At 41.0% G+C, this 24,467-nt stretch overlaps 1 protein-coding gene across 1 annotated transcript in view; it reads right to left on the bottom strand.

Moving 5' to 3' along the window:
* LOC115170247 (macrophage mannose receptor 1-like) overlaps positions 1 to 24,467 on the bottom strand; it is a 70,561-nt gene that overhangs the window by 7,038 nt on the left and 39,056 nt on the right. Inside the window, exons 10-23 of the mRNA XM_029726643.1 lie at positions 22,998 to 23,113; positions 21,917 to 22,065; positions 20,099 to 20,298; positions 18,614 to 18,735; positions 17,789 to 17,873; positions 16,278 to 16,428; positions 11,475 to 11,513; positions 10,843 to 11,006; positions 10,093 to 10,157; positions 6,210 to 6,310; positions 5,857 to 5,999; positions 5,533 to 5,641; positions 5,025 to 5,152; positions 1,540 to 1,578 (exon numbers count right to left, since the gene is read on the bottom strand). Coding sequence (XP_029582503.1) covers positions 1,540 to 1,578; positions 5,025 to 5,152; positions 5,533 to 5,641; positions 5,857 to 5,999; positions 6,210 to 6,310; positions 10,093 to 10,157; positions 10,843 to 11,006; positions 11,475 to 11,513; positions 16,278 to 16,428; positions 17,789 to 17,873; positions 18,614 to 18,735; positions 20,099 to 20,298; positions 21,917 to 22,065; positions 22,998 to 23,113 — 1,611 coding nt within the window. The remainder of the gene's footprint in view (positions 1 to 1,539; positions 1,579 to 5,024; positions 5,153 to 5,532; positions 5,642 to 5,856; positions 6,000 to 6,209; positions 6,311 to 10,092; positions 10,158 to 10,842; positions 11,007 to 11,474; positions 11,514 to 16,277; positions 16,429 to 17,788; positions 17,874 to 18,613; positions 18,736 to 20,098; positions 20,299 to 21,916; positions 22,066 to 22,997; positions 23,114 to 24,467) is intronic.

Raw genomic sequence — 24,467 nt, 5'->3', positions numbered from 1 at the left:
GGGATAGTCCCAGTGTTTCATCTCCCTGGGATAGTCCCAGGGTTAGGGTTTCTTGTCCCTGGGATAGTCCCAGGGTTTTTTATCCCTGGGATAATGCCAGGGTTTCTTGTCCCTGGGATAGTCCCAGTGTTTCTTGTCCCTGGGATAGTCCCAGGTTTTCTTGTCCCTGGGATCATCCCAGGCTTTATTGTCCCTGGGATAGTCCCAGGCTTTCTTGTCCCTGGGGTAGTCCCAGGGTTTCTTGTCCCTGGGGTAGTCCCAGGGTTTCTTTTCCCTGGAATAGTCCCAGGGTTTCTTGTCCCTGGGATAGTCCCAGGGTTTCTTGTCCCTGGGATAGTCCCAGGGTTTCTTGTCCCTGGGATAGTCCCAGGGTTTCTTGTCCCTGGGATAGTCCCAGGGTTTCTTGTCCCTGGGATAGTCCCAGGGTTTCTTGTCCTGGGATAGTTCCAGTGTTAGGGTTTCTTGTCAATGAATTTTACCAGGCTTTCTTGTCCCTAGAATTTACCAGGCTTTCTTGTCCTTGGGATAGTCCCAGAGTTTCTTGTCCCTGGGATACTTCCAGGGTTAGGGTTTCTTGTCCATGGATAGTCCCAGGGTTTCTTGTCCCTGGGATAGTCCCAGGGTTTCTTGTCCCTGGGATAGACCCAGGGTTTCTTGTCCCTGGGATAGTCCCAGGGTTTCTTGTCCCTGGTATAGTCCCAGGCTTTCTTGTCCCTGGATTGTACCAGGCTATCTTGTCCCTGGGATAGTCCTAGGCTTTCTTGTCCATGGGATAGTCACAGGCTTTCTTGTCCCTGGGATAGTCCCAGGCTTTCTTGTCCCTGGAATTTACCAGGCTTTCTTGTCCCTGGGATAGTCCCAGAGTTTCTTGTCCCTGGGATACTTCCAGGGTTAGGGTTTCTTGTCCATGGATAGTCCCAGGGTTTCTTGTCCCTGGGATAGTCGCAGGGTTTCTTGTCCCTGGGATAGTACCAGGGTTTTCAGAAGACTGGGGTAAGCTTTCCTTTTCTTTTTTACCTGGGCTCTGCTCATGTCATGTCTTTTGATCCAGACACCCTCCCCAAAGAGGCTTCCACCAAGTATGAACTCTGGGGTGTTTCCACCAAGTATGAACTCTGGGGTGTTTCCACCAAGTATGAACTCTGGGGTGTTTCCACCAAGTATGAACTCTGGGGTGTTCCCACCAAGTATGAACTCTGGGGTGTTCCCACCAAGTATGATCTCTGGGGTGTTGCCACCAAGTATGATCTCTGGGGTGTTGCCACCAAGAATGACCTCTGGGATGTGAAGACATACACAATCAAGACATTCTTTGTTTATAATTTTTTTTATGAATTTAAAACATTTTCTCCAACTTTCTTTCACTTTGAATATGTGGAATAGGTTTATATAGATCTGTCAGAAAAAAACATAATTTAAGTCATTTTTTTACTTAATTCTAAGGCAGCAAAATGTGAAGACTGTGCAAAGCGGGTGTAGACTTTCACTAGGTCCTGTGTGTGTACGTCTGTGTTTACTTAAAGTTTAAAGGGACTTTACCTGACTATGGTGATGCCATGGGAACATCTGCGACAGTCTCTACAATTAAGAAACAAAATATGATATATTAGGGTTATTTATTAAGAAACATTACTGGTTTAGGGATAAAATGAGCAAATTAAACTCAAAGTAAACTACTACATCATGTCCAGTGTGCCAACCAGTGTTCCAGGCTGTAATGTATCTGTATATTATGTCAAATGTTTACTCAATTTTCACCACTAAGCAAATTTAAGGGCTGCTTTGCACAAATTTGAAAGTTGTGAAAATGATGTGCAACTTCCAGCGCACGTTTACTGTGAACACTGAGGCTGTACCCACTATAAGTTACAGTTTTACTGTGAACACTGAGGCTGTACCCACTATAAGTTACAGTTTTACTGTGAACACTGAGGCTGTACCTGCTTTAAGTTACAGTTGTAACAGTGGACAAGGAGGCAACTCTGGCTCTTTGATCATAATGTAGGCCTACCAGAGAGGCCATCCATCAAAAACAATGGAGAAAATGCATCCCATAACATTTTAACATGGAAATAGCTGTTCAATCATTCAGTCTACAGTAGCAGCCAATGTGTGGTGTTCAATATAGGCCTACATTCCATGAGACATGCAGGACTTGACATTAACCTGTTGATCCACTTGTCCTTCAGACAAGGTGGTGACTGAATGTGTTGTTTGATGCCAGAAACATGTTACGTTATTATTCCCATACAATTATTACATAGAATCATACAAATTATTCTACCCTCTGCCTATTGGCTACTTAGCTTATTCAAGACCGTCTCAAAATACAACACCGCCCCTTTAAGATATAAAAAAAGCTCTTTACCTGACTGGCTTTTCAAAAATGGCCAGAAATGCACACATTTTGTACTTTTGTAGGAAGAAACCACTGCCCCATTGTTATTATTTTATTTCACCTTTATTTAACCAGGTCGGCCAGTTGAGAACAAGTTCTCATTTACAACTGCGACCTGACCAAGATAAAGCAAAGCAGTGCGACCAAAAACAACACAGTTACACATAAAAAAATATACAGTCAATAACACAATAGAAAAGTCTATATACAGTGTGTGCAAATGAAGTAACGAGGTAAGGCAATAAATAGGCCAATAATGGCGAAAGTAATTACAATTTAGCAGATTTACAAAGGAGTGATATATGCAGATGAGGATGAGGATGTGCAAGTAGTGACACTGGTGTGCAAAAGAGCAGGAAAACAAAACAAATATGGGGATGAGGTAGGTAGGTAGTTGGTTGGATGGGCTATTTACAGATGGACTATATACAGCTGCAGCGATCGGTAACCTGCTCTGACTGCTGATGCTTAAAGTTAGTGAGGGAGATATAAGCCTCCAACTTCAGTGATGTTTGCAGTTCGTTCCAATCATTGGCAGCAGAGAACTGGAAGGAAAGGCGGCCAAAGAGGTGTTGGCTTTGGGGATGACCAGTGAAATATACCTGCTGGAGCGCGTGCTACGGGTGGGTGCTGCTATGGTGACCAGTGAGCTGAGATAAGCAGAACTTTACCTAGCAAAGACTTATAGATGACCTGGAGCCAGTGGGTTTGGCGACGAATATGTAGCGAGGAGAAGCCAACGAGAGCATACAGGTCACAGTTGTGGGTAGTATATGGGGCTTTGGTGACAAAATGGATGGCACTGTGATAGACTGCATTCAATTTGCTGAGTAGAGTGTTGGAGGCTATTTTGTAAATGACATCGCTGAAGTCAAGAAATGGTAGGATAGTCAGTTTTACGAGGGTATGTTTGACAGCATGAGTGAAGGAGGCTTTGTTGCAAAATAGGAAGCCGATTCTAGATTTAATTTTGGATTGGAGATGCTTAATGTGAGTCTGGAAGGAGAGTTTACAGTCTAACCAGACACTGCGGTATTTATAGTTGTCCACATATTCTAGGTCAGAACCGTCCAGAGTAGTGATGCTAGTCGGGCGGGAGGGTGCGGCCAGCGGTCAGTTGAAGAGCATGCATTTAGTTTTACTTGCGTTTAAGAGCAGTTGGAGGCCACGGAAGGAGTGTTGTATGGCATTGAAGCCCGTTTGGAGGTTTGTTAACACAGTGTCCAAAGAAGGGCATCAGATGTATACAGAATGGTGTCGTCTGCGTAGAGTTGGATCAGAGAATCACCAGCAGCAAGAGCGACATCATTGATGTATACAGAGAAGAGAGTCGACCTGAGAATTGCACCCTGTGGCAGGCCCTCTGATTTGACATAATGAACTCTGTCTGAGAAGTAGTTGGTGAACCAGGCGAGGCAGTCATTAGAGAAACCAAGGCTGTTGAGTCTGCCAATAAGAATACGGTGATTGGCAGAGTCGAAAGCCTTGACCAGTTCGATGAAGATGGCTGCACTCTACTGTCTGTTATTGATACCGGTTATGATATCGTTTTGGACCTTGAGCGTGGCTGAGGTGCACCCATGACCAGCTCAGAAACCAGATTTCATAGCGGAGAAGGTACGGTGGGATTCGAAATGGTCGGTGATATGTTTGTTTATTTGGCTTTCGAAGACTTTAGAAAGGTAGGGCAAGATAGATATAGGTCTGTAACAGTTTAGATCTAGAGTGTCACCCCCTTTGAAGAGGGGGATGACCGCGGCCGCTTTCCAATCTCCAGGAATCTCAGACGATACGAAAGAGATGTTGAACAGACTTGTAATAGGGGTTGCAAAAATGGCGGCGGATAATTTTAGGAAGAGAGGGTCCAGATTGTCTAGCCCAGCTGATTTGCAGGGATCCAGATTTTGCAGCTCTTTCAGAACATCAGCAGTCTGGATTTGGGTGAAGGAGAAGCGGGGGGGGGGGGGTGCTGAGCTGTTGGCCGGGGTTGGGGTAGCCAGGTGGAAAGCATGGCCAGACGTAGAGAAATGCTTATTGAAATTTTTGACTGGAAATGAGCTAGAACTGGGCTAATAACTAGTTAACTAGCAAAACATACACCGGTGGCTACATGTAGCTCTCTCTTTGATCTCAGAACAAGAGCATCTACAACCGACCGCTCGTACTGTAGCCTAAACACAGTGAACGGCACAGATCCATATATGGCTATGCAGCTCTGATTGGTAATGTGGCACCGGTCTGTGTAGAGTACAGGCTGAGTCCTGCCTGTCAATAGAATCCTACTCCAATGAGCTCTGCCTACAAGAAAATCTCTTGCATAGTTCGTTTTGTGTCGGTATTTTACATTAAAATTGGCTAACATTGTGCTGATTCGATTACAATTCCCACAGTAGAGCGAAACACTGTCAACTGAAGAGGAAAACTAGAGAAAGGTGAGTGAAGTTCAATCTCGTGCTTCTCTGCATTTTAGGCGGGAACATTGATTATGTCTTATGTGAATGTTTTGTTTATGTTTAAATGTGTAAATGTCTGCTTGGTCGTCATGCCTACGACCAGCTGTGGTATATTGGCCGTGGAACACAACCCTCGGCCCTCATTGCTTAGGTAAATGTGTGTACATGCGTACCTTCATGAGATCGAAGTTTAAGTATTTGACTGCCTGGCCATCGGTCCAAACAAACGCGTCCCGGTTTAAGTTACTCAGTCCAATCCACAGGTCAGTAGCACCAGAAGTCATCTGGGTCGTCAGAAACACTGCAACCATAGAGATAGATAGAGGACTCATCCTTATATCTGTTTCATTATAGCATATGTGACAGCATGAGCAGCACCATAGAGATAGATAGAGGACTCATCTTTAGATCTGTGTCATTATAGAGTCTGTGACAGCATGAGCAGCTCCATAGAGATAGATAGAGGACTCATCCGTATATCCGTTCCATTATAGCATCTGTGACAGCATGAGCAGCTCCATAGAGGTAGATAGAGGACTCATCTTTATATCTGTGTCATTATAGAGTCTGTGACAGCATGAGCAGCTCCATAGAGGTAGATAGATGACTCATCTTTATATCTGTTCCATTATAGCATCTGTGACAGCATGAGCAGCTCCATAGAGGTTAAAATAATCTCACCTTGCTCCTGCCTATTGGTGACGGACGCCAGGTTAGCTCCCATGGATTGGCAGAACGATCTGGCCTCGAGCCAGGTGCTAGGTACCCGGTATCCAGTCAGTTTGTAGCACTATAAACAAATCAATAAGCAATTAATCAAGTTGATTGATTATAGGCAAACACTTTGAGTTAGACTTCCATTCTCAAAGCCTGTTGTAAAACTGTATCGTCTGTTTTCATGTGAAAGACATTTAACATATTATTATTACATAATCATGATTATATCACTCCTCCTGTGTAACCTTTGATCTCTGACCTTAGGATCCATTCTCTCCTCTTACTGACCTTAGACTGGTAGAGGATCCATTCCGGGGGGCAGCCTCCTGTGGGGGGGGCAGTAGGGGGCACGGTGCTGTTCACTGGGGGGGAACCACTCCTCTCACAGATGGACTTCATTTCAGTGCCACAGTTATAATCATGCCAGAAACCTGAACACACAGAAAACACAGTTATAGTCATGCCAGAAACATGAACACACAGTTATAGTCATGCTAGAAACCTGAACAGACAGTTATAGTAGACCTAGTCATGCCATTGAGTTATGTGGTAACCAGCCCCAAGATTCTGAATGAAAATAACTCAATGGAAGTTCTTATAAGAGAGGATTTTTTTTTGGCCTCATCTCATCTTTAGCTCACCAATGTAGCTAGCCATGGCAACACAGTTCTCATCATTGTTCCTGAAGTCCGGCTGGTTGTTGTCCCATCTCTGGAATACTACTGGGGAACCGTCCATCCACCTGGACAGAACACAGGACACAATAACTCAGAACACAAGAATTCAAGAACACAGTACACAATAACTCAGAACACAAAACATAAGATATTGAATATCCCTTTGAGCATGGTGAAGTTATTAATTACACTTTGGATGGTGTACACCCAGTCACTACAAAGATACATGCGTCCGTAACTAAGATGCTGGAGAGGAAGGAAACCGCTCAGGGAGTTCACCATGAGGCCAATGGTGATATTAAACCAGTGTAATGGCTGTGATAGGAGAAAACTTAGGATGGATCAACAATCACAATACTAACCTAAATGATATAGTGAAAAGAAGGAAGCCTGTACTGAATAAAAAATAAGGCAACAAGGCACTAAAGTAATTTGGCAAAAATTGGGCAAAGAATGTAACTTTTTGTCATGAATACAAAGTGTTTTGTTTGGGGAAAATTCAATACAACACATCACTGAGTACCACTGTCACGCTGCCGCCGTAAGGAAGGCCCACCCGGACCCTCCCCTTTAGAGTCCGCACCTTTAGGGGGGGGTACTGTCATGCCCTGGCCATAGAAAGGGTTTTGTTCTCTATTTTGGTTAGTCCAGGGTGTGACTGGGGTGGGCTTTCTATGTTCTTTTTCTATGTTTTTGTATTTCTTTGTTTTGGGCCGAGTATGGGTCCTAATCAAAGGCAGCTGTCTATCGTTGTCTCTGATTAGGAATCATACTTAGGCAACCTTTTCCCCTCCTGTGCTTTGTGGGATCTTGTGTTTGTGTAGCTGCCTGTGAGCAGCCCAGAACGTCACGCTTCGTTTTCGTCTGTATTGTTTTGGTGAGTTTCATATTTATTAAACATGTGGAACTCTAACCATGCTGCGCCTTGGTCTACTCGTTTAGACGATCGTGACAACCACTCTTCATATTTCAAGCATAGTGGTGGCTGCATCATGTTATGGGTATGCTTGTCATCGTTAACCTCTCTAGGGTCGGCGGGACGAAATCGTCCCACCTACGTAACAGCCAGTGAAATCCCGTGGCGCGTTATTCAAATACCTTAGAAATGCTATTACTTAAATTTCTCAAACATATGACTATTTTACACCATTTTAAAAGACAAGACTCTCGTTAATCTAACCACACTGTCCGTTTTCAAAAAGGCTTTACAACGAAAGCAAAACATTAAATTATGTCAGCAGAGTACCCAGCCAGAAATAATCAGACACCCATTTTTCAAGCTAGCATATAATGTCACAAAAACCCAAACCACAGCTAAATGCAGCACTAATCTTTGATGATCTTCATCAGATGACACACCTAGGACATTATGTTATACAATGCATGCATGTTTTGTTCAATCAAGTTCATATTTATATCAAAAACCAGCTTTTTACATTAGCATGTGACGTTCAGAACTAGCACACCCCCCGCAAACTTCCTGTGAATTTACTCAAAATTTACTAAATTACTCACGATAAACGTTCACAAAAAGCATAACAATTATTTTAAGAATTATAGATACAGAACTCCTCTATGCACTCGATATGTCCGATTTTAAAATAGCTTTTCGGTGAAAGCACATTTTGCAATATTCTGAGTAGATAACCCGGCATCACAGGGCTAGCTATTTAGACACCCAGCAAGTTTAGCACTCACCAAAGTCAGATTTACTATAAGAAAAATGTTATTAACTTTGGTGTTCTTCGTCAGAATGCACTCCCAGGACTTCTACTTCAATAACAAATGTTGGTTTGGTCCCAAATAATCCATAGTTATATCCAAATATCCTCTGTTTTGTTCGTGCGTTCAAGACACTATCCGAATGTTAAAGAAGGGTGACGAGCACAACGCATTTCGTGACAAAAAAATTGTAAATATTCCATTACCGTACTTCGAAGCATGTCAACCGCTGTTTAAAATCAATTTTTATGCCATTTTTCTCGTAAAAAAGCGATAATATTCTGACCGGGAAATCGTTTTTTAATACAAAGAGAGCGAAAGTAAAAGCATGGGATCCCCTCATGCACGAGCCTCAGTCTGATGGCCCTCTGATAGAGCACTTGCCAAATGCGCTAATGTGTTTCAGCCTGGGGCTGGAATTACATCATTCAGCTTTTTCCCGCCTTCTGAGAGCCTATGGGAGCCGTAGGAAGTGTCACGTAACAGCAGAGATCCCCTGTTTTGGATAGAGATGATCAAGGAGGGCAAGAAATGGTCAGACAGGCCACTTCCTGTAAGGAATCTTCTCAGGTTTTTGCCTGCCATATGAGTTCTGTTATACTCACAGACACCATTCAAACAGTTTTAGAAACTTTAGGGTGTTTTGTATCCAAAGCCAATAATGCATATTCTAGTTACTGGGCAGGAGTAGTAACCAGATTAAATCGGGTACATTTTTTATCCGGCCGTGCAAATACTGCCCCCTATCCCCAACAGGTTAAGGACTGGGGAGGTTTTCAGGATAAAAGGAAATGGAATGGAGCGTAGCACAAGCAAAATCCTGGAGGAAAACCTGGTTCAGTCTGTTTTCCACCTGACACTGGGAGATGAATTCACCTTTCAGCAGAACAATAACCTAAAACACAAGGCCAAATCTACACTGGAGTTGCTTACCAAGAAGACAGCGAATGTTCCTGAGTGGCCGATATTAAAGTTTTGACTTAAATCTACTTGAAAATCTAGGGCAAGACCTGAAAATGGTTGTCTAGCAATGATCAACAACCAATTTGACAGAGCTTGAATAATGTTTCAAAGAATAATGGGCAAATGTTGCAGAATCTAGGTGTGGAAAGCTCTTAGAGACTTACCCAGAAAGACTAACAGCTGTAATCGCTGCCAAGTGTGATTCTAACATGTATTCACTCAGAGGTGTGAATATTTATGTAAATGAGATGTCTGTATTTCATTTTCAATAAATGTGTAAACATTTATAAAAACAAGTTTGTACTTTGTCATTACAGGGTATTGTGTGTAGATTTGTGAGAGAAAAAATACTATTTAATCCATTTTGAATTCAGGCTGTAACAACAGAATGAAGAATAAATCAAGGGATATGAATCCTTTCTGAAGGAACTGTATGTGTAAGGTGGTGGGGTATCCCTGAAACCCACTGCATTTTTCAACATTTCTGATAAGTCAGGAAGCAATACAAACAACAAATCAAAATAATTTATTTCAATTTTTATATTTTAAGCCAGCCTTATTGGGTGGGCCAGTATTCAATCTGGCAGGGCCTCTGCCCAGCCTGGCCCTGCCGTGGCTTCTCCTCTGCACGAAACATGGAACACAGAACTCAAAACACAAGAACTCAGAACACACAAGACATAGAACACAGACAATACTCAGAAAATATCCTGCGTTCATGACATGCCGGAATGTTCGGAAATACAACTTCTAAACACGGAGCAATGAGTTGTGTGCATTCACATGCTTTGACCTGGCTGAGAACGCCAACTGGCTAATGTCTAAGTAGCTACGTCAACCATGAACAAAAAGCGCAGCCATCACGCTCTCATCCAAATTATAGTGTTAAAAAAAGGTCCAAATAAATTGATTTGGATAAATAATGTTTTGTCAAGTTATGTTCTTGGTAGGTGACGTCAGAGTTCAGCATGTCTGAAAAGTCTCCAATTGGAGGGCCTTTTAAATTGATTTCTCCCAGAAAGGAAGCTTGTATTTTAGAGTTTCTAAAATGTCATGAACGCAGCAATAGAACAGCAGTTTGACACCACCAGTTTAGAAGTGATATAAAAAACATTGTATTTTTATTTGTTTGATAATCTTCTTTTACTCGTTTTATACTCACCCGAAAGAGCGATCAAGATCAACTGTTAGCCCGATGTAATGGATTCCCAAATGCTCTTTATTGATCTGAAAAAAGAGCAATTAACATTAGGGACTAGCTGTCTTGGAGTCAACATGGGGTACCGTCTGTTTCGACACCTTGTAGAGTCCAAGCCCCGACGAATTGAGGGCAAAAGGGGGTTCAACTCAATGTTAGAAAGGTGTTCTTAATGTTTTGTGGATTCAGTGTATATCAGTGGTGGAAATAGTACCCAATTATTATAATTGAGTAAAAGTAAAGATTCCTTAATATAAAATGAAAGTCACCCAGTAAAATACTTCTTGAGTAAAAGTCTAAAAGTATGTTTTTAAATATACTTAAGTATCAAAACTAAATGTCAAATTCCTTATATTGAGCAAATATTTCTTATTTACGGCTAGCCAGGTGCACACTCCAACACTGAGACATCATATACAAACGAAGCCTTTGTGTTCCGTGAGGCCGTGAGTCCGTCAGATCAGAGGCAGTAAGGATTACCAGGGATTGATTAGTGCGTGAATTGGACCATTTTCCTGTCCTGCTAAATATTCAAAATGTTACTTTTGGGTGTCAGGGAAAGTGTATGGAGTAAAAAGCATATCACTTTCTTTAGGAATGTAGTGAAGTAGAAGTACTTTAAAGTATTTTTACTTAAGTACTATACACCACTGGTGTATATAGCTCTGCCAATGTGTTTGAAAGCAGGACTATAGCGACACTATAGGTGTTTACCTTTTTCCACAGAAATGTATTTTCTGTTAGTCCGTTGATAACAACAAGGTCCCCATGCCTCTGCTGACAGTAGTGTCTGGCGTCCTCCATGGCCAGCAGTTCAGAATTAAAGTAATATTGAGAGCCTCCAAACTCCAGCCAGCCATCCTCTGTCACATTATACTCTAGACAGGATTAGAAAATACTCAAATAAGTTATCTGCTTGGTCTAGACTAGAGACAAAGCACATAATTCCCCTCTAGAGACCAAGCAGATAAGTCCCCTCTAGAGACCAAGCACATAAGTTCCCTCTAGAGACCAAGCACATAAGTCCCCTCTAGAGACTTATCTGCTTGGTGTAGTCTCCACAGAAGGGACTTATCTGCTTGGTGTAGTCTCTAGAAGGGGGCTTGTCCGCTCGGTCTCGAGGGGACTTGTCCGCTCGGTCTCTCGAGGGGACTTGTCAAAGGCCGTTTGGACTGCATTCCAAAGTTCAAACTAGCATACCACAATGCGTCCTCAAAATATTTATACTTTTAAATGTGGTGAGCTCATTCATTTATTCATTGAGTGATAGACAACTCATCAACACTTGCCATTATTTTCCAGGGAGTCCTGGGAGCTATGGGATGCGTACTGTCAAGGAAACTTACCAGGGACGGTGTTGTTGGGAGGAGGTAGTGGGGTCACTCCTGTAATGCCACAGAGAAAAGAGGAGGAGAATGGAGAAGAGGAGAGAGAAGTCTGTGTTAGCTCACCAAGCTAAAGCCTTCTGGTCCCAGTAAGATTACTAATCATGCACGTGAGGTCGACTAAAATACTTCCGTCCCACAGACAGAGGCGCTACATCCTGAATGTCTTCCTTTTATAGTGATGCACTTTTGACCAGAACCTCATGGCGCACCTAGTGGCCGGAGACTTTAATGCAGAGAAACTTAAATCAGTTCTACCTCATTTCTACCAGCATGTTACATGTGCAACCAGAGAAAAAAAAGTATACCACATCAGTCAATGTGTCACGTAGAGTAGGCCAGAAGGCTAAACTGGAAAACCTAACCTCCACAAAAAGAAAAAGATGGCGGAGCCGCAAAAGTTCTTCTGTGCAAAGGTGTTTATTTACATAGTGATTCCGGAACAAAAACAACAGTACTGCCATCAAACGTATACCTCATGGGACAGCTTAAAAACGAAGCTGCCCCACCCACAGCTCAATCCAAAATGCCTCCCTATGAACTGAAAGAGAGGCTCCTTTTGTAGGGGTAGCCCCTCCCCTCAGAACAATTAACACTAATTAATTAAGCAATTACCTATTCAACCTACAGATTCCATTTATCTAAACATACCAAAATATATACATTGCAACACGTTTATGAAACATCACAATATAACATTTACAAAATGACATCACCACTGACAGTGTCTTCCAATATGCCCATTTACATTAATGAGCCATTCCGGACAGGCACTACAAAGTAAGCCCAATTCCCTTAGCTCGGGTCCTTATCCAGCATACCCCGAAGCTACAGCGATGGAGAGAGGGAGGAACAGAACAAACAATGCGCTCATCCAAAACATCTAAGTATAATAAATATTGCTTATATTAAATATGAACACTTGTCTGTTTATTTCTTTATACCCTAACCGGTTACTGACGTAAGTGTGAAATGTATGTACTAAGATAGAGAAAAGTGTGTCGACCCACATTGTTAACTTATCTGATAATGGAGCAGGGAGGAGTGATGAATGTGTGAGTGCTTTAAAGTACCAAATGCTGCCCGCGGCCAGTGACGGACTTCTACGTCACAGTGGCTTCATCAATAAGTGCATCGACAACGTCGTTCCCACAGTGACCATATGTACATACCTCAACCAGAAGGATACATACCTCAACCATGGATTACAGGCAACATCCGCACTGAGCTAAAGGGTAGAGCTGCTGCTTTCAAGGAGCAGGACTCTGTAATGACGTTGCCCTCTTTGAGTACAGGGAGGACAGTTGACCCCCTCCCCCTTGCACCATCCCCCAACCTACCTCCCCCCACCCAGGCCCTGTGTGAAGGGGTCGTAAAGTTCTAATGGAGAATGTCCTGCCGCATGGGCCAGTTGAGACACAGAGAGGTTTCATAGAGAGACAAAGGAAATTTTTACAACTTACAAAATTGGGGAACCGAACGACATTTATGTTCTGGAGAAGGTATAAAGATCGGTGAAGAATCCAGCTACGAACTGGTCCGCTTGGTACAATTTTGTGATACTCAGAAGAGACAATATAGCCATATTACCATAATACCGTTTATATAATAGCCTCAGCTATGGGACTTGCATCTAAATGGTTGTATAAAATGTATTAATAAGAATAAAGCTATTTGGAATACGTTGAGATGCTATGTGCTGATGTTAATGTGATAGAATGTATTTCTGTTCAAAGCTTAAATCAGTCATCGGCACTCCCCCCAGGGACACAGACAGGACCAGGCGTCATGTGACAAGCCTGTTCTATGTTCACGTATAAAATCCCCACCCTGATTTTCCTTCATCAGACCAGGCCTCCACTCCATTACGAGTTGGCCAATAGGTTTGACCATCCAATTCCTCTACTGAAAGTTAACTACACCACGTGGTTAACTTTTAGACTATCGATACCGACAGAATAAGAACAAGTCTTTGATATTAATTATTAGTCTGCAGCTAAGTACTCGATATCATCGAACGCGAAGACCGACGAAACATCCATTCTATAACGACATTAATAAATGTCGCTTTGAAAGTCCATTCTAACCAAGAGAGAGAGAACGCGGACAAAAACTCTCCAACAGGACAAAAACTCTCCAACAAGGATCCCGACGACACACTGAGCGTAAATATATATTGATTGCAATTGTTCCCGAATGAATGAGCGTTCATGTGCAAAGGATTAGCATATCAATTGTTAATATTTATGAACTCTGTAGTGTCTTCTCAGCTGCCCTTTATGACCCTTTGTTTTTAACAAGACACCAGCCATGCCAGTTTAGCCCACTAGGGCACATTACTCTACCAATTCTTTGTGACGATAATTACTGTTTGTATGCTTTCTGTGAATTACTTAGTTTAGTAAATAAATGATTTGAAGACAATTGATGTATGGATGACTTTTAGTAAAGGCTGGGTTCGTGCAGATACAACAATTTACGACGTTGGGAATGAGACTGGACGCGAGGTAAAATACACCATTTAAATCAGAAGATAATCGGCCTATCCTATAATAGAATATAATGTTATGATATAGGAAAGTTATATTAGGAAAATTATAACTTTAATCTGAATATTTTCCTTGGTGCCCCGATCTCCTAGTTAATTACAGTTAAACGATTAATCAGTTTAATCGAATGATAATAATTACAGGGAGTTATTTTGATAAACATGTCTTCAGTTAATGGTGCCCAAAGACACGACAACTCTAACCCGGAAACTTATAAGAAATCCCACTATGCCCTTCAATGAATCATCAAACAGGCAAAGCGTCAATACAGGACAAAGATTGAATCCCACTACACCGGCCCCGATGCTCGTCGGATGTGGCAGGGCTTGCAAACTATTACAGACTACAAAGGGAAGCACAGCTGCAAGCTGCCCATTGACGCAAGCCTACCAGATGAGCTAAATTGCTTCTATGCGTGCTTCGAGGCAAGCAACACTAAAGCATACATGAGAGCACCAGCTGTTCTGGATGACTGTGTGATCACACTCTCCGTAGCCGATGTGAGTAAGACCTTTAAACAGGTCAACATTCACAAGGCCGCAGAGACAGACAGATTACCAGGATGTGTACTCCGAGCATGCGCTGACCAACTGGCAAGTGTCTTCACTGACATTTTCAATCTGTCCCTAACCGGGTCTGTAACATGAAACATGTTTCAAGCAGATTGCCATAGTGCCTGTGCCCAAGAACACCAAGGTAACCTGCCTAAATGACGACCGACCCGCAGCACTCACGTCTATAAACATGAAGTGCTTTGAAAGGCTGGTCATGGCTCACATCAACACCATTATCCCAGAAACCTTAGACCCACTCCAATCTGCATACCGACCCAACAGATGACGCAAGCTCTATTTCACTCCACACTGCCCTTTCTCACCTGGACAAAAGGACCACCTACGTGAAAATGCTATTCATTGACTACAGCTCAGGATTCAACACCATAGTGCCCTCAAAGCTCATCACTAAGCTAAGGACCCTGGGACTAAACACCTCCCTCTGCAACTGGATCATGGACACCCTGACGAGCCACCCCCAGGTGGTGAGGGTAGGCAGCAACACATTTGCCACGCTGATCCTCAACACAGGGGCCTCTCAGGGGTGCGGGCTCAGTCTCCTCCTGTACTCCCTGTTCACCCAATACTGCATGACCAAGCATGACTCCAACACCATCATTAAGTTTGCTGACGACACAACAGTGGTAGGCCTGATCACCGACAATGATGAGACAGCCTATAGGGAGGAGGTCAGAGAGCTCGCAGTGTGGTGCCAGGATAACAACCTCTCCCTCAACGTGATCAAGACAAAGGAGATGATCGTGGACTACAGGAAAAGGAGGGCCCAGCACGCCCCCATTCTCATCGACGGGGCTGTAGTGGAGCAGGTTGAGAGCTTCAAGTTCCTTGGTGTGCACATCACCAACAAACTATCATGGTCCAAACACACCAAGACAGTCGTGAAGAGGGCACGACCACTGCTATTCCCCTCAGGAGGCTGAAAAGGTGTGTCATGGATCCTCAGATCCTCAGAAAATTCTAATGCTGCACCACCAAGAGCATCCTGACTGGTTGCATCAACGCCTGGTATGGCAACTGAGATGCAGTGCCTTAGACCGCTGCGCCACTCGGGAGCCCCATATGGCCTCGCTACTGTTATTTTATTGATGTGCATTAATTAGTTATTTTTAGATTTTATTTTTTTCTTATTTTTTAATTAAATGTTTATTTAGTAAATACTTTCTTAAAACACTTATTTTTCTTTAAACTGCATTGTTGGTTAATTAAGGGCTTGCAAGTAAGCATTTCCCTTCAGGGATCTCACACAGCCAGTCATTGAGCCATACATTACCTTTAGGGATCTCACACAGTCAGTCATTGTAGCCATACATTACAGTAACTTTAGGGATCTTACACAGCCAGTCATTGTAGGCATACATTACCTTAACTTCAGGGATCTCACACAGCCAGTAATTGAGCCATACATTACCTTTAAGGATCTCACACAGCCAGCCATTGAGCCATACATTACAGTACTTTTAGGGATCTCACACAGCCAGTCATTGAGCCATACATTACAGTACCTTTAGGGATCTCACACAGTCAGTCATTGAGCCATACATTACAGTACTTTTAGGGATCTCACACAGCCAGTCATTGATCCATACATTACAGTACCTTTAGGGATCTCACACAGCCAGTCATTGTAGACCTCACAGTACCTTTAGGGATCTCACACAGCCAGTCGTTGTACCCCTCACAGTCTACATCGTTCCAGGATCCCTTTTCATCCCAGTTAGAGTAAATCTCAGCACAGGACTCCACGCTGTTGTAGTTGTCTGGTTGCCCCTTCATCCAGTGTTGGAAGGACAGCTGAGGACAAACACATTTGTAATAGAAAGACCTTTCCCATGAGGTAGACTTCTGATGAACAATACTTCAAATCTATCACAGACAATCATGAACATTCCTCGAGGAAAAACATCAGCCAACATGGGAGGCAGTTCAGTTGGAAGTGTTCAGGAACAATACCAGCAACACCTTATTATAATTAGCAGTAGTAGTAGTACTACTAGTAGTAGTAGTATTACTATTAGTAGTAGTAGAAGAACTACTAGTAGTAGTAGTAGTAGTAGTAGTAGTAGTACTAGTAGTAGTAGTATTACTATTAGTAGTAGTAGTATTACTATTAGTAGTAGTAGTATTACTATTAGTAGTAGTAGAAGAACTACTAGTAGTACTGGTAGTAGTAGTAGTAGTACTAGTAGTAGTAGTATTACTATTAGTAGTAGTAGTATTACTATTAGTAGTAGTAGAAGAACTACTAGTAGTACTAGTAGTAGTAGTAGTAGTACTAGTAGTAGTAGTATTACTATTAGTAGTAGTAGTATTACTATTAGTAGTAGTAGTATTACTATTAGTAGTAGTAGAAGAACTACTAGTAGTACTAGTAGTAGTAGTAGTAGTACTAGTAGTAGTAGTATTACTATTAGTAGTAGTAGTATTACTATTAGTAGTAGTAGTGTTACTATAAGTATTACTAGCAGTAGTAGTAGCAGTAGAAGTACTACTGGTATTACTAGTAGGAGTACTAGTAGTAGTACTAGTAGTAGTATTACTAGTAGTAGTAGTATTACTATTAGTAGTAGTAGTACTAGTACTAGTAGTAGTACTATTATTATTATTAGTAGTAGTAGTTGTAGTATTACTATTATTATTATAAGTAGTAGTAGTAGTAGTAGTATTATATTAGTAGTAGTAGTAGTAGTAGTATATTAGTAGTAGTAGTAGTAGTAGTAATAGTAGTATTACTATTATAATTATAATTAGTAGTAGTAGTAGTAGTATTATTACTATTTTTGTTGTAGTAGTAGTAGTAGTAGGAGTAGTAGTGTTATATTAGTAGTAGTAGAAGTAGTAGTAGTACTAGTAGCAGTAGTAGTATTTCTATGACTAGTAGTAGTCATAGAAAAGGTAGTACTACTATTAGTACTATTAGTAGTATTACTATTAGTAGTATTACTAGTAGTAGTAGCAGTAGTAATATTACTATTAGTAGTAGTAGTAGTAGTAGTAGTAGCAGTATTACTATTAGTAGCAATAGTAGTATTACTATTGGTAGCAGTATTGGTATTACTATTAGTAGTAGTAGTAGTAGTAGTGTTACTATTATTATTATAATTAGTAGTAGTACTAGTATTATAATTAGTATTATTATGTGAACATAACTCACTGGTGACCCATCAGTCCAGGCGTAGCCAGCGTTTGGATCCTGAGCACTCAGGCCGATCCAGGAAGTCCCACCATGGCTACGGTATCTAAAACATTATATCACATTATTTCCATGGCTACGGTGTCCAAAACAATATCATATTATCACCATGGCTACAGTATCCAAAACAATATCATATTATCACCATGGCTACGGTGTCCAAAACAATACTATATAATCACCATGGCTACGGTGTCCAAAACAATACTATATTATCACCATGGTTATTGTATCCAGAACAATACTATCTTATCACCATACCTACGGTATCCAAAACAATACTATATTATCACCATGGCTACGGTATCCAAAACAATACTATATTATCACCATGGCAGGGAATACAACTTCTATCAGTGTGAGTTAGCAGTATTACATTATTGGTATGTCTGGGGCCCCACCTAGTGGACCTTGTTTGAGAAAACTGGAAGAAGGTGGAAATAGAACTGTCATATACTGTAACAAACATGTTACTAAACCTTTATAGGTAACAAACATGTTACTAAACCTTTATAGGTAACAAACATGTTACTAAACCTTTATAGGTAACAAACATGTTACTAAACCTTTATAGGTAACAAACATGTTACTAAACCTTTGTAGGTAACAAACATGTAACTAAACCTTTATAGATAACAAACATGTTACTAAACCTTTATAGGTTGACTCTATGGATCCTAGAATAAGTCCTGTCGAAAATTTTTGGGGGTCTGGAATCGTTGCTCATCGATAAAGGTGTGTGTTGGAATATCTGAGTGTTTAAGTGAGGTTATTTGTAGAACTTACACATGATGAATAGACTGGAGGTCCGTAGAGCTGTGTATGCTGAGTAGGTCTCCTCCAATCACCCTGCAGATGTCTCGAGCCTCAAACCAGGTCTTCTCATCTGCGCGAGGCACTGTAAAGAACTGGACCAGACAGACAACCTATTCAGTACACTACTTTAGACCAGGGCCCTATGGGTAGTGCACTACTTTAGACCAGAGCCCTATGGGGTAGTGCACTACTTTAGACCAGAGCCCCATTGGCACAACACAGGGAAAAGACTGTCATTTAGGACACATCCTGTCTCTGGATCCTGATCTGTTACAGTTAGGAAGAGATCCTTATACTACAGACTGTCTCTGGATCCTGATCTGTTACAGTGAGGAAGAGATCCTTATTCTACAGACTGTCTCTGGATCCTGATCTGTTACAGTGAGGAAGAGATCCTTATACTACAGACTGTCTCTGGATCATGATCTGTTACAGTGAGGAAGAGATCCTTATTCTACAGACTGTCTCTGGATCCTGATCTGTTACAGTTAGGAAGAGATCCTTAAGTGACGACAAACCAGGTCATTATCCTAAATGACTTAGAACCTCTGTAGATCAGTTGGTAGGACATGGTGCTTGCAAGATCAGGATAGTGGGATTGATTCCCGAGACCAGCCATACTGTAAAATGTACGCATGCATGACTGTGGATAAAAGCGTCTCCTGAATGGCAGCTATTATTATTATGTTGTTATATTGTAGAACCTGGCTGTATAGATGTCAAATGAGGAGAACAACATTAAAATGTCTTCGGGATCGGTGTACCTTCCACGGGACGGTTGAGCTAACGTAGGCTAATGCGATTAGCATGAGTTTTTGAGTAACAAGAACATTTCCCAGGATATAGACATATCTGATATTGGCAGAAAGCTTAAATTCTTGTTAATCTAACTGTACTGTCCAATTTACATTAGCTATTACAGTGAAAGAATACCATGCTATTGTTTGAGGAGAGTGCACAATTTTGAACATGAAAAGTTATTAATAAACAAATTAGGCACATTTGGGCAGTCTTGAATTTTGAACAGAAATGCTATGGTTCTTTAGATCAGTCTAAAACTTTACAATACACTGATGCCATCTAGTGTACAAAATCTAAGTTGCACCTGGGCTGGAATAATAAATTATGGCATTTCTCTTGCATTTCAAAGACGATGGTACAAAAAAATACAAAAGAACGGTTAGGTTTTTCTTTGTATTATCTTTTACCAGATCTAATGTGTTATATTCTCCTTCATTAATTTCACATTTCCATAAACTTCAAAGTGTTTCCTTTCAAATGGTACCAATAATATGCATATCCTTGCTTCAGGGCCTGAGCTACAGGCTGTTAGCCTTGGGTATGTCATTGTAGGAGAAAATAAAATAAGGGTCTAATCTTTAAGAGGTTTTAACTCCTCCAGAGTTTGTTACTACAGTCATAATACATATTAGTTTCATTCTAAGTTATGTCTACCTTAAAGCAGAAGTCCCGAGACCCCACAGGATACCAGCCCTCATGGCACCTGGGAGGGACAGTTGTGATTGGTTCTGTTGTTGGCCCCGCTCCTTCTGCCAGATGTTTACAGATATACTTCTCCTGATTGGTGCAGCTCAGCACATCCCATAATCCAGCTAGAGTCCCTGTTGTCATGGCCACACAACCCTGTCTACTGCCTGAGGTCAAAGTTGATGCAAAGAGAGAACACAAATACAGAGCAACATTCAGGTTCACAGCTAAGAGCACCTATAAGCATGTTCAATGATATTCAGTTATATAGAACAGTAGTATGAGACTCCTACTATAGAACTGTAGTGAGACTCCTACTATAGAACTGTAGTGAGACTCCTACTATAGAACTGTAGTCAGACTCCTACTATAGAACTGTAGTCAGACTCCTACTATAGAACTGTAGTGAGACTCCTACTATAGAACTGTAGTCAGACTCCTACTATAGAACTGTAGTCAGACTCCTACTATAGAAATGTAGTCAGACTCCTACTATAGAACTGTAGTCAGACTCCTACTATAGAACTGTAGTCAGACTCCTACTATATAACTGTAGTCAGACTCCTACTATAGAACTGTAGTCAGACTCCTACTATAGAACTGTAGTCAGACTCCTACTATAGAACTGTAGTGAGACTCCTACTATAGAACTGTAGTCAGGCTCCTACTATAGAACTGTAGTGACTCCTACTATAGAACTGTAGTCAGACTCCTACTATAGAACTGTAGTCAGACTCCTACTATAGAACTGTAGTGAGACTCCTACTATAGAACTGTAGTCAGACTCCTACTATAGAACTGTAGTGAGACTCCTACTATTGAACTGTAGTCAGACTCCTACTATAGAACTGTAGTCAGACTCCTACTATAGAACTGTAGTCAGACTCCTACTATAGAACTTTAGTGAGACTCCTACTATAGAACTGTAGTGAGACTAATACTATAGAACTGTAGTCAGACTCCTACTATAGAACTGTAGTGAGACTCCTACTATAGAACTGTAGTCAGACTCCTACTATAGACCTTTTGTGAGACTCCTACTATAGAACTGTAGTCAGACTCCTACTATAGAACTGTAGTCAGACTCCTACTATAGAACTGTAGTCAGACTCCTACTATAGAACTGTAGTGAGACTCCTACTATAGAACTGTAGTCAGACTCCTACTATAGAACTGTAGTGAGACTCCTACTATAGAACTGTAGTCAGACTCCTACTATAGAACTGTAGTCAGACTCCTACTATAGAACTGTAGTGAGACTCCTACTATAGAACTGTAGTCAGACTCCTACCATATACCTGTAGTGAGACTCCTACTATAGAACTGTAGTCAGACTCCTACTATAGAACTGTAGTGAGACTCCTACTATAGAACTGTAGTGAGACTCCTACTATAGAACTGTAGTCAGACTCCGACTATAGAACTGTAGTCAGACTCCTACTATAGAACTGTAGTCAGACTCCTACTATAGAGCTATAGTCAGGCTACTACTCCTTCATAGACAGTCTTGTATCTAAACATCACCATTCACCTTCTCCCCAAAGAATTACAACAGGTTTGATATTATATAAATATGCTACATTATCGTTATATAATATTGTAATGAAACAGATAGGGAGAGTAAGCTTATCCTCAGTGGTCGGTGAACCCTCAACGCTCTGGCCCTGCACTCCATCGACTCCCCCAAGAAAGCATGCTCCCTTGTGGGAGTAGATGAACATGCTTCTAAACACATGGTCACTACAATATATAGTATTATTATATATCTCTATAGTTGTCCCTTACCTGGCATCTGTGTGTTCCAGTGGGTGAATCTGACCCTGTTGCTGTTCATCCAGGTGAAGTCGTCGATGTGGTTCTGGTTGGAGAGTCCGATCCAGAAGTGTTGCTCTGGCCTGGACCCAACCAGGCTGATCAGGAAAGCATTATCCACCCTGGACACATTATTATTAAAACATTATCATTATAACATAATCCACCCTGGACACATTATTAATAAAACATTATCATTATAACATTATCCACCCTGGACACAGTCACATTATCATGTAACATAGTGGATTATTATCATGGCACATTATCATGGATCATTATCCACCCTGGACACGTTATTATTAAAACATTATCATTATAACATTATCCACCCTGGACACGTTATTATTAAAACATTATCATTATAACATTATCCACCCTGGACACGTTATTATTAAAACATTATCATTTTGACATTATCCACCCTAGACACGTTATTATTAAGAGACATTATCATTATAACATTATCCACCCTGGACACGTTATCGTGGAACATTATCATGTCACGTGATCATGGATCATTATCATGGATCATTATAATGGATCATTATCATGGATCATTATCCACCCTGGACACATTATCATGGCTCATTATCATGTCACGTGGTCATGGATCATTATCATGGATCATTATCGTGGATCATTATCATGTCATGTGATCATGGATCATTATTATGGATCATTATCATGGATCATTATCCACCCTGGACACATTATCATTATGACATTATTGAAACATTATGGTTAAAGGTATATTTTACTCAAAAACTATATTTTAGCAGTTTGTCCTTTAGTCCACAGTGCCCCAAAATGGTGTCAGCACCCGAGGGTTCAAGATGGAGCACTTTCAGTATAGAGCAAAAACTGTGATTACATAACAGTGGACCCAATAAGAAAAAACTATGCATTTGTTTTTGAGTAGAACATTATTTTAAACATTATAATGGAACTTTGTCCACCCGGAACTCATGATCATTAGACAATGTATTATCTAGACAAATTAATCTAGTCCACATTACTGATATAGAGAAGTACATCCCGGTTTCTCTCTTACCTGCTAGAAACATCTGCCAGATATGACTGTGAGCTCTTGCATGTCTCTTTGGCCTCATCAAAGGTCTTGATCTCTGGGCCCACAAAGTAGCAGTAGGAGCCGTGCCTGGTCCAATGCTTCAGAGAGACAAACAGGGTCAGAAACAGCTGTTAGACTGTTGAGCTGGTCTAGGTGTAAGGCTGGTTATGTATCACATCAACACCATTATCCCAGAAATCCTAAACCCACTCCAATTTGCATACCAGACCCAACAGATCCACAGATGACGCAATCTCTATTGCACTCCACACTGCCCTTTCCCACCTGGACAAAAGGAACACCTATGTGAGAATGTTATTAATTGACTACAGCTCAGCGTTCAACACCATAGTGCCCTATTCCGGTTGGAATATTATCGCTATTTTACGAGAAAAATAGCATAAAAATAGATTTTAAACGGCGTTTGACATGCTTCTAAGTATGGTAAAGGAATGTTTTGAAATTTTTGGTCACGAAATGCGCTCGCGCGTTACCCTTCGGATAGTGACCTGAACACACGAACAAAACGGAGGTATTTGGACATAACTATGGATTATTTTTAACCAAAACAACATTTGTTGTTGAAGTAGAAGTCCTGGGAGCGCATTCTGACGAAGAACAGCAAAGGTAATCCAATTTTTCTAATAGAAATTCTGAGTTTAGGTTGCCCCAAACTTGGTGGGTGTCAAATTAGCTAGCCGTGATGGCCGAGCTATGTACTCAGAATATTGCAAAATGTGCTTTCGCCGAAAAGCTATTTTAAAATCTGACATAGCGTTTGCATAAAGGAGTTCTGTATCTATAATTCTTAAAATAATTATTATGTATTTTGTCAACATTTATCATGAGTAATTTAGTAAATTCACCGGAAGTTTTCGGTGGGTATGCTAGTTCTGAACATCACATGCTAATGTAAAAAGCTCGTTTTTGATATAAATATGAACTTGATTGAACAAAGCATGCATGTATTGTATAACATAATGTCCTAGGAGTGTCATCTGATGAATATCATCAAAGGTTAGTGCTGCATTTAGCTGTGGTTTGGGTTTTTGTGACATATATGCTTGCTTTGAAAATGGCTGTGTGATTATTTGCGTCTATGTACTCTCCCACCGAGCCCAGAGAGGTTAACTGGTGCCTCCGCACCTTGACTCTGTACCAGTACCCCCTGTATATAGCCTCATAAACATTATTTTATTGTTGCTCATAAATTATTATTATTATTTTATCATTTTCGTTTAAAAAAATGTATTTGTATTTATTTGTTTATTTATTGTTTACTTCAGTTTATTTAGTAAATACTTAACACTTATTTTTTCTTAAAACTGCATTGTTGGTTAATCATTTCATTGTCTACACCTGTTGTATTCGGTGCACGTGACAAATAACATTTGATTTGATTAGATTTTTTATGTAAATGTTGATTATCTATCTACCTGCCCAGGGACTACA

Source organism: Salmo trutta, chromosome 31 (assembly GCF_901001165.1).
Source record: "Salmo trutta chromosome 31, fSalTru1.1, whole genome shotgun sequence".
Lineage (NCBI taxonomy): Eukaryota > Metazoa > Chordata > Actinopteri > Salmoniformes > Salmonidae > Salmo > Salmo trutta.
This window is presented reverse-complemented; position numbering and strand designations above follow the sequence as displayed.